The sequence below is a fragment of the Eretmochelys imbricata genome, chromosome 3, assembly GCF_965152235.1.
Source record: "Eretmochelys imbricata isolate rEreImb1 chromosome 3, rEreImb1.hap1, whole genome shotgun sequence".
Taxonomy (NCBI): domain Eukaryota; kingdom Metazoa; phylum Chordata; order Testudines; family Cheloniidae; genus Eretmochelys; species Eretmochelys imbricata.
Window position 1 is genome coordinate 63,980,335 of NC_135574.1, and position 16,167 is coordinate 63,996,501.

Consider the following 16,167-nt stretch of genomic DNA (forward strand, 5'->3'; position numbering starts at 1 on the left):
GGGAGGAAGGGAAGGAAAGAGAAGGTGGGGACAAGGACTCCCAAGTAAACACATTGAGTGGCAATGAAATAGCTTTTACATTTCCTGAAGAACTCACAGGAAAGGTGCTTCAGTAAACAAGTCAGGTTCCTGTTAAATTTGCCTTCAAAGATAAAAGTACAAAGGGTGGCAAAAATAATCTTGTCTTAGTAGCTCTGTAATGACAAGGGGAGAACACACTTCCAGGATAACAGTTCCCTTTCCAAACACACATTTTTAAACATCATCTTCTTTTACCCGAAACTTAAATGATGCAGAAAATACTGCACTAGGATTTCAAAACCAGTCCTCCCCCAAGAGATGTTTCTGAAGTGAAAATAGTGAAACGGTCGATTTCTTCTCCTCCCCCGCCCCCCCCCACGCCCCCCCCCCCACTGATCTCTTGGGCGAGGAAATGAAAGTGAATAGTTATAGTTCCAATGTAAAGTGATTCCATTTAAATAAAGTACAGTACTAAACTTGTAAATGCAGTGTGACAACCAGATCAAAGATGTTTAATATTTGCATAAAAATATATATATAATATATATATAAAATATAATTTTAAGCAACCGTGCAACACTCTTAAAAAGGATTCATTTCACATTTACTAAATTCTAGTGGTCCTGGAATGCATAATGCATTCTATTAAAATATTTCTTTAAATATTAACAATTAGTGTTCAAATGACCAACTAATACAATATTCTTTAGCTGTCAGGGGGTTTAAATAACCTATCTTTGATCCACGTTCCACTGAATTATACATCATGGAGGTATGCAGTCACAAAGTTAGTGGGTTAAATGTCAAAATGGTATTACAGTACAAAATGTGAAAAAAGGCATCAGCTAATCAAATGTTTATCCATTTGTGGAATTATTATGGCTCACAGGCAACTCACTGAATTACTGTAATCTTTGTTCTTGCAACCAAAGACATTATTTGTATCCCACCTTAATCCTGACTGGTTCATTTACTGCAAATTCTCAGGTGTGGGTTATAAATTCACGGCAAGGTGCTCACTGTCCTATGACATCCTGTTGCAAACTGGAAAACACACAGTACTTTATTTAAACATTCCTTAATTGCTACATTTTCCGAGACCACATTTAATATATACATTGTGTATGCGCATGTGTGTGTATTTTTATATATACACACACACGCGCACACACAAACATACACACACACACACGTACCTATGATAACATCACACTGACAATATTAACTTTATACAAGTATTTGCCAAGGAAAAAATAGGGCATTTTCTCCACCACTGATTCACAAGCTTGGTTTTTTGTTTGCTTGTTTTGTTTGTTTGTCTTCTTGTGTCCCTGATAAAACAAAATGCACGGTAAAAACCACAAAACTATATTTTTCTCACTTCAAATTTTCTGAAAGCATCAGGCACTTTTGATTAACATTGGTGTGTACAAATATAGTAAATTATTTTTATAGTCTACTGTATCTCCTTTGCTTGGATAACTTATTTGTGAAATCTTTGGTCCTTGAGCATATTTTGTTTGCTACAGCTGTTTTTCTTGCATTTTCACATTTTTAAAATGTGAAGCACGCATGCAGCTGTAAAGAATGGACTGTATCATCATGTGTTTTTTCTGGTTTTATGATAACTCTACCAATCTCCTACTGTTCATTTGGAGCAAGCTGTTTCTGTTAAAGCATTCTATTCAAGCAAGCTATACATTCTACACGATCATTCCATAGACAGCACTTGTTGCAAGTCCCAAAGGCAGTAATTCCAATATACATTTTATTTCAACTTATCTCTGCTTCATGCCTCTACTTTTAACTCCTGAATATATGTAAGCAAATTGTTTTGTTTTTTGTATTTTTTTTTCATATTCTCCCTTTTGCAGATCCCATTCTAAAAAAAGGCTTTCCAACCTTCTCTATGCCAAAGCTATGGGAGCAGGTATTGCCACCCATATTGTCATCAAGCATTCCTCCCTTGTTTATTTCAGGGGAAGCTATTTGCTTTTAATGACAGGTCTCTTGTGCTCTGGGGTAGAATCCAATTATTTCTGCTTCTTTTTCTAGATCATGCTCACACAATTTATAAGAAGAACCACAAGCTTTACCAAACTTGATAGCTAGAGCAGATCATCATTGCACAAAACACCCCATTTTAAGGAGCATATCACCCCTTTCTGCTTGTTAGAAAATGTTCTCCCCACCAGGTGTATTAAAACTGTCCTTAATTGCAGGGCAACCAAGTCGAGTATGTGTGCTGCTGGCATGTGAATACCGGCTGAACCTGGGCAATATAGTAATTGCTAAAGTTGGCATCTGCTACATATGGGGCTGGCTGGTAATAGCAGGTGACATTGGCCACATTGGGGATGATATTTTGCTCAGCAAGGACACGGATGGCCAGCATGGTGATAAGATTTAGAGTCTGTCTCCTCTCATGTCCCATCAGGCACACTGTGCTCTCATTCACCACACCATGAAGGGTCATGAGATAGTCATACTTGCGGTCCTCTAATCCCACAAAGTGGTTCTGCAAGTAAGACTCCAACTTTCTTTGCTGTTCTCCAATGTCTGAGAAGTCAATGAAAAACCTGGAACACATGTATCTCTGAAGGGACTTAATCTCAGATTCTGAGGCAGCCCTAAAGCCCCTTACCAAAAGGTTGCAGTACTTAAGAAGGCCACCTCCTCTGATTTCTTCTGGGTTTCTGGTGGCAATTATCTTGTTGCAGAGGTGATCAAAGGCTTCTTGAAAATCCCCATAGACACTCTCACCAATGATGGTCGGGTGAAAAGTTTCAGTCATGGGATTCTCTGAGCATTCATAAAAAAGCAGAAGGGAGTCTAATTTGATTTGAAAAGAGTCTACACTGAACTCAAACTGCCTCCTCAGAGAATCCACAAACTTCAGCTCCACGTTTTTGCCACTGTTGTTGGACAAGGAGATGAGACTCCACCGGTCTGAATCATTGCACACTTTTACCATTTTCTGCACATAAGCTTCCTATAATTTGAAAGACAAAATGAACAGATGAAGAAACCAATACAAGCAATTCCCCTTCACAGACTTCATTTGCATATTCTCCCACCTCCACCCTGTGCCCGCTTTGTGCAAAGTATTTTAAGGATTCTGGATAAAAACGGAAGGAGACATATTTAACATAGGTGGTGGCACCATAATAGTTGCAAGGGGTGATGGGAGTGGTATTCCTTATGGGACTGTGCTATGTCAGGAACAACTTTTGCAACCATGTTTTTTTAAGCACTTCTAACCATTATATATATACAGAGAGAGAGAGAGAGAGAGAGAGAGAGACACCTTACAAAATTGATTGCACACATAGTATATATGCACACACACTCGCTTTCTGTCTCACACATACAATCATTCCTGGGGATCTGAAAGATCACCATTAAAATATAATAAAAAAGCATTTCTATAAGCACCACGAAAATATATTTTCTACATTTTCAAACTAATCAAAGCTTGTACTTTCAGCACAGCTCCCCCAAAACACTCCCAAATTTTAAAAATGCCCCCCAAACCAGACAAAATAGGTATATGCTATTTGGCATAAGCTATTTAGCATAAACTATAATAAACTCAGAAAGTGAATCCTGTTCAAGACAAGAATTTCTGTTTAAAACAAGAAACTGTACAGCTTCTCCATCCGTCTGGGAAAAGTGCTCACTGCAAAGAGTATTTTCCCTGCAGATACATATAAATATTCAATGAGCTTAAGATACTTTTAAACTATGCTTCCCTCCCTCTGAGTGACTCTTAAAATGAGGCTCTGTAAACTCCAACTTTCTAAGTAAATGTAACCCAATAACCATAATGACAAAAGGGGAAAAAAAGTTCACTAATCCTGCCTGGCTCCTCCTCCTCATTAGCTCAGTATGTATTGCCGTTATCGCTTTGCTGCACGTCAAACTCTCTTTGGTTTAGCTGGGGTTTAAAATGAGAGAAGAGTCACTTTTAAAGACATGTTGTAGGCGTCAATTTCATGACACCCTTGCCTCCCCCCAGCTCCACTGTTACAAAGTGCTCCTTCCCTTGGCTGTGTGTCTGGACAAGTCCAGGTTTACCTTGAGGGTAAGCGGGGTGATCTTCTCCTTGTTAACTCCGTCAGGTAAGAAATCCAAAAGGCAGTCCAAGACCACGTCCTTCACAGTCTGAAACTCGGCTTCCCCCTTGAGGTCTGCGCAGAAGATGAGGTCCAAGTCCTTGTAGCCCAGGCCACTGTCTTGGTGCAGGATGTGGCTGGCTGCCGAGCCGTTGAGTCGCACGTCTCGGACCCCAATGCACTTCTCCTCCAGGCGGCTCCGCACCACCTTCACGATCTGCCGGGGCTGCATCTCCAGCGTGGGGAAGTTGCCCCGGCCGTGGATGGGGATGGTCTCGCTCAGGATGCGATCCAAGCGCCGCACCTGTTCCCAGCTCAGCACGTTGCAATGAGGGTTCTCGCCGCAAGTGCCCGTGCAATGCCCACTACCGCTGCAGCTGGGGCTGCGGGCGTTTTCATCGTCAGCCATGGTCCGCAGCCGTTTCCTCTCGGGAGCCCGGTTGGTCCCTTTTGCGAGATGCCGCCTGGCTTCGCTCTTAACGGAACAGGAAAGCAAGCGGTGAGCTCGGGGTTTGACATGCCCAGTTAGCCCCGCTCCGCTACTGCATCACAGCGGGGCTTTAGCGCTCACCGGCGCCTAACAGCCGAGCTGGCTGCGGCCCCCCGGCTCCCACCCACAGACGCGGCGTTTAGAGATGCAGACCCCCGGGGATCCCACTCGCCCGGACGCGCACACGCAGCCCACCCCGCCCAAAGGAAGAGATCGCTCCGAGCTTTATCACCTGGGGAGAGACAGCCCAGTGGCGCTGCGCCTCTGCCCGGCCGGAGAGCGCCTGCCCGACCCGGGAGCCGCTATCGGCCCCGCTCTCCGCTTCTCCTCGCCCGCTGGCTTGCTCGGCGCCGACTGCTGCGCTGCGCTGCTGTGCCCGCCCGCCCCGGGTGCTGCTGTCTCTGGAGCTTTCGTAGTTCTGCCCGGGAAATGTCCCCAGTAGTTTTTATATGGGGTTTCTCCGCTCTTCCGGGGCTCCGACTTACACGCTCCCCACGCCCCCTTCATTTGCATGGACAGCCCGCTGCAGCCCTTGGCGAGGCTCCCCCGCCACGCCCACCTCATATGCATAAACAGCTGTTCTCAGCGCTCGCCGCCGAGCCTACGGTCGTTCCAGAACCGCCCTTCGCCCCAAGCCCTTCGCCCCAAGCCCTACCTCGGAGCAGGGGTGGCTCGGGGGAGGGGGGGGGGGGTTGAGCAAAGCTGGAGCTACTCAGATCCTGCCACTGCCCCCCAAACTGTAGCGCGCAACGAGCAAAAGAATCCCCTATCCAGCCATTGGTCCCCCACCAAAGCAAAATTCGGACCCTTAGGCATCCCACACCAGAAATGCTGTACTACCCGCATATGGCAGCTGGATCCAGTCAAAATTTGCCTCCTAATCCCCACATGCGAATGCCTAAACAGATACTATGTGGAGCTGCTCCTACTTCGCCAAAAAAAATTCTAAACCTCGGGGTATCCCTGTAGAGGAGCGCCACAAAATGCCAAAGCTGGCACACGGAGCCTACAGAATCCAACCAGTTTTTGGCCCTTCCTTCCCAAATCCCCTCTGTAGCTACTTCTACTGCCCCGGCAAATGGGGACCGTGGTGCACCCACATATGTACGTGGATCCAGCAGCCTCTTATCCCCCCTCTCCTCCCCCATCCCTTTTCTAGGAGACATCAAGTTTAGACATCATTTTACTGGATTCCTTGCGTTCGGTGAAAGCAGATTACACATCATCATTCTAAACAGAGCCAAAATGTATGCCATGACACTGAAATATAGCAGTGGACTGGTGGGTCAGATGGTGATGATCTCATTATTTGTGTTTTTAGCTGATCAACTCTTGACCGAGATTTTCAAAGCAGTCCGGGGAACTGAGACACATATCTTCTATTATCACATTTTAATGTGTGTAAATCTGCTGGACTTCTTAACACTCAGTGCATTGGATACATTAGCTAGATTGGACAGATTTATCTGAGGTAAAAGAATATCTCCCTTTGCTATTTATCTAAAAGGTGAAAAAATGGAAAAGCTGATGCACCCTCCTACATGAAAAATCCACTCTCCATTCATCCATTTTTTACCTTTTAGATAAACAGCAAAGGGAGCCATTCTTTTACTTCAGACAGATCTGTCCAATCTAGCTAATGTATCCAATGCACTGAGTGTTAAGCAGTCCAGGAGATTTACAAACATTAAAATGTGATAATAGAAGATATGTGTCTCAGTTCCATGGACTGCTTTGAAAATCTCGGCCAAGAGTTGATCAGCTAAAAACACAAATAATGAGATCAGTACAATATAGGTTTGTGGTCCACATTTTGCTTGATCTGATAAGACTCAGGTGCCGTATATGTGTTTTGCATTGTTCCTGTACCAGGATGAGTTTGAGCGTGTATTTTTCTGGTTAAGTATGATGAAAATATGTGTCGTCTATTCTGATAGTACAACTTCGGGGCTTAAAAAAAATCAAAACCGAAATGCTAGGATCCAGCAGGCTCCGGGTGCTGTCTTTGCGGTACCATTGAGCAGGGATGCATACAGGTGCGTTGGGTTCTGGGTTTTAGCGGCACTCACGCGCTATGTTAGGGTCCAGTATTTTTTGCTGCGGTAAGAGCTGAAAAACTTATTTTGTATGGACGCAACAGAACTTGAGGGTTCAGGGCCAAAAACTGATTGGATCCATCAGGCTCTTGCTGCTGAATCCGGATTTTTGCAGCGCTCATGCTCGGTGGTGCATGAACTGCCGTCTTCCCTGCTCTCCCCCACCCGCGCAGTAGGAGACTTGGGGCCAAATATCAGCATGATCCAGGTATATCCAGTTTTATCTCTGAGAAGGATTTAACAATATAGATACAAACATTATACAAGCAGAGCAGAATAAAACGCGGATCACGCAGCATAGAAGAAGGCATATGAGTGCAGACAGGCAGTAGGTACATGCTACAATGTAAAAACTTCTTCCTTCGTTTGCACTGCCGCGAGGCTAATCTTCTCTTCAATTAAAATGTCTGGTAGGCTGCTTTAAATATTTGCGATGCTTTAAAATGGCTGGAGATGCGCCCTGAGTTTGCAATGGGTAGATGTATAAACAAGACCGTAAAAAGGAAACTCACTCTTTTATCTCTAGTATTATCTTCCGTGTGTGTCACCGAAGTCCACGCAACAGCTTCACCTGTGAGCTGCCCAGTGTGGCTATAACTAGGGGCTCCTGCTACGCAGTTCCTCAGACAGATCAATCGGACACATGTAAAGGGGCGTGGGCACGGGCTGACTGGCGCATGGCGGCAGATGTGGCTGGCACGTTCCTGGGGGATGGGCGAGGCGAGCAGCCGCTGGACCAGAGGGAGCAGGACGGGACAGAACGTCACAGGTCCGGACGTTCCAGCAACAGCTGCTGGGCGATTCCGAAGGGCTGGGCTGTGCGAAGGGCCCCGCCAATCACCGCCGGCGACGGCTTCTCCTTCCCCTCGGCCCCTCAGGGCTAGGAGCCAATGGGGTGAGCGTGGGTAGGAGGGGCGGTGCCAGCTGCGTGTGAATGAGCTGTGTGCGCTCCCGGGCTGCGGCGCGGGTAGGGATACCCACGCACAGAAGGGCTGGCTCTTTGCAGCCGCTCAGCCCCCGGGTAGCTTCGTCGCCCTTACGGTATTAGCACCGGGGGAGCAGGCGGGAGAGAGCGCGCACAGCGCGGCTGCTTCATGCAAGCCGAGGGGGTTTCTGCCTCCCGGCGGCTCTGCTTTGAGGCTTCAGAGGAGGCGAGGAGAGGGGGGTGGCCCGTGGACAGTTATCCTAGCGAACGCTACAGACAGTGATGGCCGGGGACAGCGGCTGTTCCCCCGCCCTGCCACAGTTTCGGGGGCCCCTCCCGGGGGAAGGAGAGCTCCTTGCAGAGTTGAGGAATCCCATTAGTCTGTAAGCCCTTTGCCGAGGAGACCAGAGCCACGCGCACAAGCCCCCCTTGGCTGCCATACTGATTGCGCTCCGGGCCGCCCCAAGGCTGCAGGCCCAGCCGCTTCCACAGAACAGCGGCGGGGAAGCCAGCGGGGCAAGGGGAGAGGAGCCGCTCGAGGCAAATAGGAAAGGCCAGCAGCAGTGACTGCTCTCGCCCAGCTTCGCCTTGCAGCGGGGGCCCTGCTGTGTGGCAATGCCTCCCCCTGCCGGACGCCGGGCACCGGGCACCCACACAGCGCGTCCCTCGCCTCCCTCGGCGCTGAGGACGCCTTTCCCTCCCAGGCACCCTGCTCAGCAAACGCGGCATTGTTCTGCCCGCTGCAGGGATCGCGCTTGGCCCGTGAGGAGAGCGCGCCTGACTGCAGCTCCTTTTCCTGCCCGCTGTCGGGTAAGGTGCTGGGGGAGGGGAGCCGCAAAGGGGAACTTGCTGCCTCACGGTTATGCTCACTTGTCACAAAACTACATTTAGTGCTAACAAAGCTCCATTGATCCTGGAGCTGGGTGGACCCAAGCAGGGCATTAGCAGTGACACTAACAGACAACACGCTCCTGGCCCGCTGACATTTCTAAGCACCGTTGCAGAAGTGTGTATGGAATGAGATAGTCGGGTGAGCTACAGCCAAACCCTGGATCCAACCTTGGTTTTTTGGGGGTTGGGGGGAGGAGTAGCAGAAGTCCTAATCTGGATCCCATTTTTGCAAATAGTTTCTTCTTCAATTGGTTAGCTCCAAACACCAGTGCTAACCCCTTCAAACTTCTGAAACTCTCACTGTCTTTCAGTGTATGTCCCACAGACAGACCTCAGTAGAAATACCAGTTTAATTTCATCTATATACCATTCCTCAGAGTTCTAGGCTTATGTAGGACATTTTTACAGACAGAGTCAAGCTGCCAACCTCCACTCCCAGAGGGGAACCAGCTCTTCTGGCCTGTGGTAAGGAAGTACTTCCAGCTCAGCCCAATCCCACCTTTTCAAGCACAAAATAGGCTGAGAACCTACCATTTTTTCAGTGTAGCTTACCACTATGTGTATGCTTATGCAAATGTATATGGTCTTTGTGAAACTGCAGTTTCACTTTCCAAAACTATATATGGAATCTTTTATGAACCAGGGTCACATTTGAAAAGGGCCTGCTGGATTACTTCCAGCAAGTCTGGTAATTTAGAGAAACAGGTCAGTCTGCTTAGATTTTTTTTTACTTGATTATGGAATTTAGAAAGAAATTGAAAGATTTTTACACGGCCAACAGCAGCACTGCAAAATAAAATAAAGATTGGTTGTAAACGTTTAAACATGTTGCTGTCATTTCAAGAAAAGATTAATTTTATTAAGGGGGAACTTCCATTTAAATGCCTTTTATTTGTTATAGGGCAATGGTAGTCAATGCCCTTACTGCATGGCACCTGCAGTTTATACCCTCGTTCACTTGAAACAATGGGGAAAACATTAGTTATTTATAGGTAGAGGAATAACGTTTGCAGTTATATTTGTTGATTACAAAATATTACAAGGGGACACCTTCACAGAGTATTAGGGTTGGAAGAGACCTCAGGAGGTCGTCAAGTCCAACCCCCTGCTCAAAGCAGGACCAACACCAACTAAATCATCCCAGCCAGGGCTTTCTCAAGCCGGACCTTAAAAACCTCTAAGGAAGGAGATTCCACCACCTCCCTAGGTAACCCATTCCAGTGCTTCACCACCCTCCTAGTGAAATAGTGTTTCCTAATATCCAACCTAGACGTCCCCCACTGCAACTTGAATCCATTGCTCCTTGTTCTGTCATCTGCCACCACTGAGAACAGCCGAGCTCCATCCTCTTTGGAACCCCCCTTTAGGTAGTTGAAGGCTGCTATCAAATCCCCCACCCCCATTCTTCTCTTCTGCAGACTTAATAACCCCAGTTCCCTCAGCCTCTCCTCGTAAGTCGTGCACCCCAGCCCCCTAATCATTTTCATTGCCCTCCTCTGGACTCTCTCCAATTTGTCCACATTCCTTCTGTAGTGTGGGGACCAAAACTGGACACAATACTCCAGGTGTGGCCTCACAAGTGCCGAATAGAGGGGAATAATCACTTCCCTTGATCTGCTGGCACTGCTCTTAATATAACCCAATATGCCATTGGCCTTCTTGGCAACAAGGGCGCACTGCTGACTCATATCCTGCTTCTCGTTCACTGTAATCCCCAGGTCCTTTTCTGCAGAATTGCTGCTTAGCTAGTCGGTCCCCAGCCTGTAGCGGTGCATGGTATTCTTCCTTCCTAAGTGCAGGACTCTGCACTTGTCCTTGTTGAACCTCATCAGATTTCTTTTGGCCCAATCCTCCAGTTTGTCTAGCTCACTTTGGACCCTATCCCTACCCTCAGGGCCGTCCCTAGCCATTTTGTTGTCCTACGCAGCCCCCATGTGGTGGGGGGTGTGTGTGTGGAGCACCAGGCCTCCGTGGAGGGGGGCAAGCTTCTGTGGGGGGGCAGGCGCAGGCTTGGGGGGCAGGGGGAAACTGCCCCCCAGCACGAGCCGGCGGAGTGGGTTGGGGCTAGGTTACTCCACTTCCTGCCGCCCGGTGAGTGTAGGTCAGGCCTGACCCCGCACTCATGGGGCAGCAGGAAGTGGAGTGACCCAGACCCAGCCCACTCTGCTCCCCTGGCTCCCAGACTTGGGAGGCAGGGGGAACCACCCCCCCGGCACTCACCGGTGGTGCGGCTGGGAGTGGAGCAGGGTCAGGAAGAGGTGGGACAGGGACGGATCAGGGACAGGGGCTTTGGAGAAGAGGGAGTGGGTGCGGGGCTTGGGGCGAAGTAGGTGCAGGGGGTTTGGGGAAGGGGTGGAGTTGGGGCGGGGCTGGAGGGAGAAAGTGTGGGAAGAGGTGGGGCTGGGGCGGAGTAGGGACGGGGGCCATGGGGAAGAGGCAGAGCAGGGGCTGGAGCAGCACGCAACTGTGTAGTGTACCAGGAAATTTGGTGCACAAAATTTCCTGGTGCCCTACGCAGCTACGTACTTTGCGTATGGGTAGGAATGGCCCTGCCAACCCTCCAGCATATCTACCTCTCCCCCCGTCTTAGTGTCATCTGCAAACTTGCTGAGGGTGCAATTCATCCCATCATCCAGATCATTAATAAAGATGTTGAACAAAACTGGCCCCAGGACCGACCCCTGGGGCACTCCGCTTGATACTGGCTGCCAACTAGACATCGAGCCATTGATCAGTACCTGTTGAGTCCAACAATCTAGCCAGCTTTCTATCCACCTTATAGTCCATCCAATCCAATCCATACTTCTTTAACGTGCTGGCAAGAACACTGTGGGAGACTGTATCAAAAGCATTGCTAAAGTCAAGATGTATCACGTCCACCGCTTTCCCCATATCCACAGAGCCAGTTATCTCATCATGAATCATTTCATGCTTCAGGGTACAAACTGAGCACTGTTTGGATCAGTAAGAAATTCTTTTCACATCTCGCTCCCTATAGTATTCTAAAGATGGCTGGTAGATGTGTGGTTCATTCTTTTCCACTCCCCCAAAAATCTAAAATAGGCCACTTCTAAAGGCAGGATACTGAGCAAGATGGGACTACTGGTCTGCTACAGTATGTATGCTGTTATAGCCCTCTCCAAACTGAATGAGCAAGAAGTTTGGAGGCCTAGAAGTGTATATATACCTGAGTACTTATAAGCATTAGTGTGGAAAAATATCCTTTAAAAATCTCTAATATTCACTATTAGACAATATACAGTTTGTGAAACTGCATTCTGTTATATTTCTTTAAATGAGCTGAACTGGTCGAGAATAGTAACAACTAATGTAGGCTAATTATATTGCTGGAAATTTGGAAACATTTGTGTAGCTTACACAGGTCATCTCAATTATGATGGACATTGCTAACATCACAATTATGAATAGTAATTTAAGTCATGAGTATACATCTCTATCATTTTAATTACAGATACATTTACCTGAAGAAGGTGTTTGTTTTTTTAAATCAGTCAATGTGGAAAATAATCCAGTTGAGAGTATTTTATCAGTGTATTAGAGAAGTACAATATAAGGCTAATATACTGTTCAAATACATTATTTTTATAGCACAGAGATTCTCAAACTTCATTGCACTGTAACTCCCTTCTCAACAAAAATTACTTCATGACCCCAGGAAGGGGGACTGAAGCCTGAGCCCACACGAGCCGCACCGTCCCTGGTGGGTGAGTGGGGGGGCCAAAGCCGAAGACTGAGGGCTTCAGCCCTGGGTGTGTGGGCCAAAGCCAAAAGGCTAGCCCCAGCAAGTCTAATGCCAGTCCTGGTGATCCCATTAAAATGGGATCTGCTGGTAGCATGAAGAGGTATTTGGATTGTAAGTTTTTGGAGGCGGGGCCATGTTTTCTGTGTGTCTGTACAGTGCCTGGCACAATTAGGCCCCAATATTCATTGGGTTCTTTGGGTTCTATCACAATACAAATAATAAAAATATAATTTTACATATGTGTGTATATTTATATAGAGATTCTTTGTTGTGAACTTTTCACTCTGCACCATTATGTAAAAGATGCAGGAAGTTAATAAAATTCTCTCTCCTTAATTTTAGAATTCACTGTTTTTTTCCAGATTATATCTGATTTAACATGTTTGTATCAACCGTTGCCCCATGCCTGTTCCCTCTTTGTTTAACCCACCTGTTACATCTTGTCTTAAATAAGAAGGTGTACTCTCTTCAGGAAAAAGATTGTCTTTTACTACGTCTTTACAGTGCCTAGCACAATGGTGCCCTGATCTGTTTGGAGTCTCCAGGTGCTATTGTAATACAAATAATAATAAATATTAATATTATTAATAGCTAATAAGGCTAATAGCCTTCTCTCTTACCAAGGATAGAGGCAGCGGAAAACTAGTATAGGGAACTCTAAAATTGATAGACAGAGTTAGAAAATAAAACACTAAATACATTCACAGCTGTAAGGAAAAGGTGTTTTTTAGTACATTTCCCCACCTCTTCCCCCCCCTTTCTTCTTAGCCTTTTACTAAGTACTGTTTTTCATAGTAGAAAGAGTAAATGCGCACACACATTTTTTTCTTTTTAAAAAATTTGTTTAAAAAAAACGAAATTGAGACTATGTGCTCCATACTCTAATAGCAATAAGCCATACCAGGATGTGCATCGAGAGATTATTGGTGCAGTTTTCAGATGGATGAATATGCAATACATTAGCATAGATTATTGTTGTATTGGTTTACTTCATATGAGAAACAGTGGCAGTAAGAACAATTTTTCAAATCACACGTTGGCCAAAATATTGTGCTTATAATATTTTCTGTCTGCTTGATATCTAATAAAACATGGCTATGCATTAGACATCTTAAAGCCTCTTAATATTTTTTGCTAGAATGCAACACAATTCCTTGTAGTAAATACAGTAGTAGGGCCCTACCAAATTCACGGTCATGAAAAACACGTCACGGACCGTGAAATCTGGTCTTCCCCCATGAAATCTGGTCTTTTGTGTGTTTTTACCTGTACAAATTTCAAGAGAAAGATCAGGGTTCCTCAAATTGGGAGTCCTGACCCAAAAGAGAGTTGCAAGGGGGTCACAAGGTTATTTTAAGGGGCTTGTGGCAGGCCACCCTTATTTCTGCTGCCTTCAGAGCTGGGAGGCCAGAGAGTGGCGCCATCTCTGAGGGCCCATCTCTGCAGGCAGCAGCACAGAGGAAAGGGTGGCCATGCCATGCCATGCCATCCTTACTTCTACGCTGCTGCAGGAGGTGGCTCCGCCTTCAGAGCTGGGCTTCTGGCCAGCAGCCACTACTCTTTCTCTGCCCAGCTCTGAAGGCAACTCGCCTCCTGCAGCAGCGCAGAAGTAAGAATAGTAGTCTGCAACGCCCCCTACAATAACCTTGCAACCCTCCCACAACACCTTTTTGGGTCGGCACCCCTACCTTTACACCACCATGAAATTTCAGATGTAAATAGCTGAAATAATAAAATTGACGATTTTTAAAATCCTATGACTGTGAAATTGACCAAAATGGACTGTGAATTTGGTAGGGCCCTATACATTAGGTAGGAGATTTGAGAATATTTCTCATCACTCCCCAGTGAGCGCCCACTGACACTTGAACTTATCAAGACTGTTTCCTATTTTATTTGATGAGATTGTTTGCTGGACTAAAGTATGGGGATGCTCATGTTGCTCTCTAAGCTGATCTCAGTTGACAGGAGTGCAGAGAAGCCATAAAGGAATAAATACTCTTTAGGTCCTGTAATATGAGGTATTCCTGTGTAATCTATTACCTAAAAAAAAGTCACTGCATCACTTGAGTGTGAGTAAAATAAACTGTTCTAAAATTCAAACTTAATAATTGGGGGAGGACTTTTCTTAAGACTACATTTTCCATGTGTATGTGACAGAGTTTAATATTTCAGTTCTTCTACCCACATAGGAAGACAGAGTCTCAATGTTTCATGAGTCAAACTTTTATGTTGCTCCATATGCATACGACTGGTAGGGTATTATTGTCGATTTTATTTTTCCATCTTTTGTTTATCCTACAATACACTAAACTCATATGGGAATACTTCAATATATCTAAGTGTTCTGTTTTTTAACCAGCAGAACTGCAGAAACCCATCAATTTAAGATCGAAACAAGCTGTCTTGTTTTGGAACAATGAACTAGCTAGAGTAACTAGTGTAAAAATACATCATGTAATCTGACAAGGAAACTGGGTTTACTGTTCATTCAAACAAAAACGAATTCATGGATTAATAGATTTTTAAAGCCATAAGAGACCGTCATCATAATCTAGTTTGACCTCCTGCATAACACAGGCCATAGAATTTCACCCAGTAATTCCTGCATCAAGCCAAATAACTTCTGACTGAGCTAGAGCACATCTTTTAGTAAGACATCCAGTCTTGACTTAACGGCTTCAAGTGATGGCCTGCTGGGTGACACTGGGCCAGACAAGTTTATGCTCTGTGCCTCAGTTTCCCCATCTGTAAAATTGGGATAATGATACTGATCTTTGTAAAGCGCTTTGAGATCTACTGATAAAAATGCTATATAAGAGCTAGGTATTGTTAATTAATTATTATTATTATTATTATTATTTTATTTATTATTATTTCCAGTCTAAATATATCTTACTTGGATATCTTACATGGATTTGGTTGTATTTCATTCTGTTAGATTAAAAGTCCTTTACTATCAGAAATCTCTTCCCATTTAGGTACTACAGGCTTTGATCAGGTCACCGCTTTACCTTCTCTTAGATAAACTTAATAGATTGAACTTCTTTAGTCTTTCACCGTAAGGCATGTTTTCCAGACCTCAGATCATTCTTGTAGCTCTTTTCTGAACCTTTGCATTTTTTTTCAGTTTCCTTTTTGAAGTGTGGATACCAAAACTGTACATAGTATTCCAGTAATTCCATATACAGAGGTAGTACCACCTTCCTAGTCCTTGATATCACCCTATTTATGCATCCTTTTCAGTGTCATTACATTACAGGATGCAGTCCTCCCCCATCTTATAAGTATGACTTACATTATTCATTTCTAGATATCAAATCTTACATTTGGCTGTGTTATAACACATGTTGTTCAAATGAGCCCACCTTATCAAGCAATTCAGATTGGTAAGCATGACTGACCTCTCTCCACCATTATTTACCACTCCACCAATTTTTGTGTCATCTGGAAATTTTACCTGCAGTTATTTTATATTTTCTTCCAGATAATTAATAGAGATATTGAATAACATTGGATCAAGAACAGATCCTTATGGGACCCCACTAGAAACACCTCCATAAAGTAATAATTCCATGTCTAGAATTATTTTCTGAGATCTATCTGTTAACCAGCTTTTAAATCTATTTTAAATTGGCTACACTGGTTTTGTATAATGTTTTTTTTAAAAAATCAGAATGTTTTTATTTGTTATTTCCCACTTTATTTCTACAAATATGTTAGCGGTGGACCCAAACTGGGACATTGGTTCCATACTTTTCTATCTATCCTCAAACTTGAAGGATCAGTCACAGTGTCTCAGACCACAATCCCAAAATCTAAATCCAATCTATGGTTTTAATTCTGAGCTGGATCCAAACTGGGAA

The 16,167-nt window shown here is 45.1% G+C and overlaps 1 protein-coding gene across 1 annotated transcript; it reads right to left on the bottom strand.

Moving 5' to 3' along the window:
* Nucleotides 1–534: 534 nt before the first annotated feature.
* TENT5A (terminal nucleotidyltransferase 5A) lies at nt 535–4,986 on the bottom strand. Its single transcript, XM_077812746.1, has 3 exons — nt 4,859–4,986; nt 4,099–4,611; nt 535–3,013 (listed from the first exon to the last, which is right to left on the bottom strand). The coding sequence occupies exons 2-3, from the start codon at nt 4,543–4,545 to the stop codon at nt 2,234–2,236; spliced, it is 1,227 nt and encodes a 408-aa protein (XP_077668872.1). The 5' UTR covers nt 4,546–4,611; nt 4,859–4,986; the 3' UTR covers nt 535–2,233.
* Between the last annotated feature and the right edge of the window lie 11,181 nt (nt 4,987–16,167).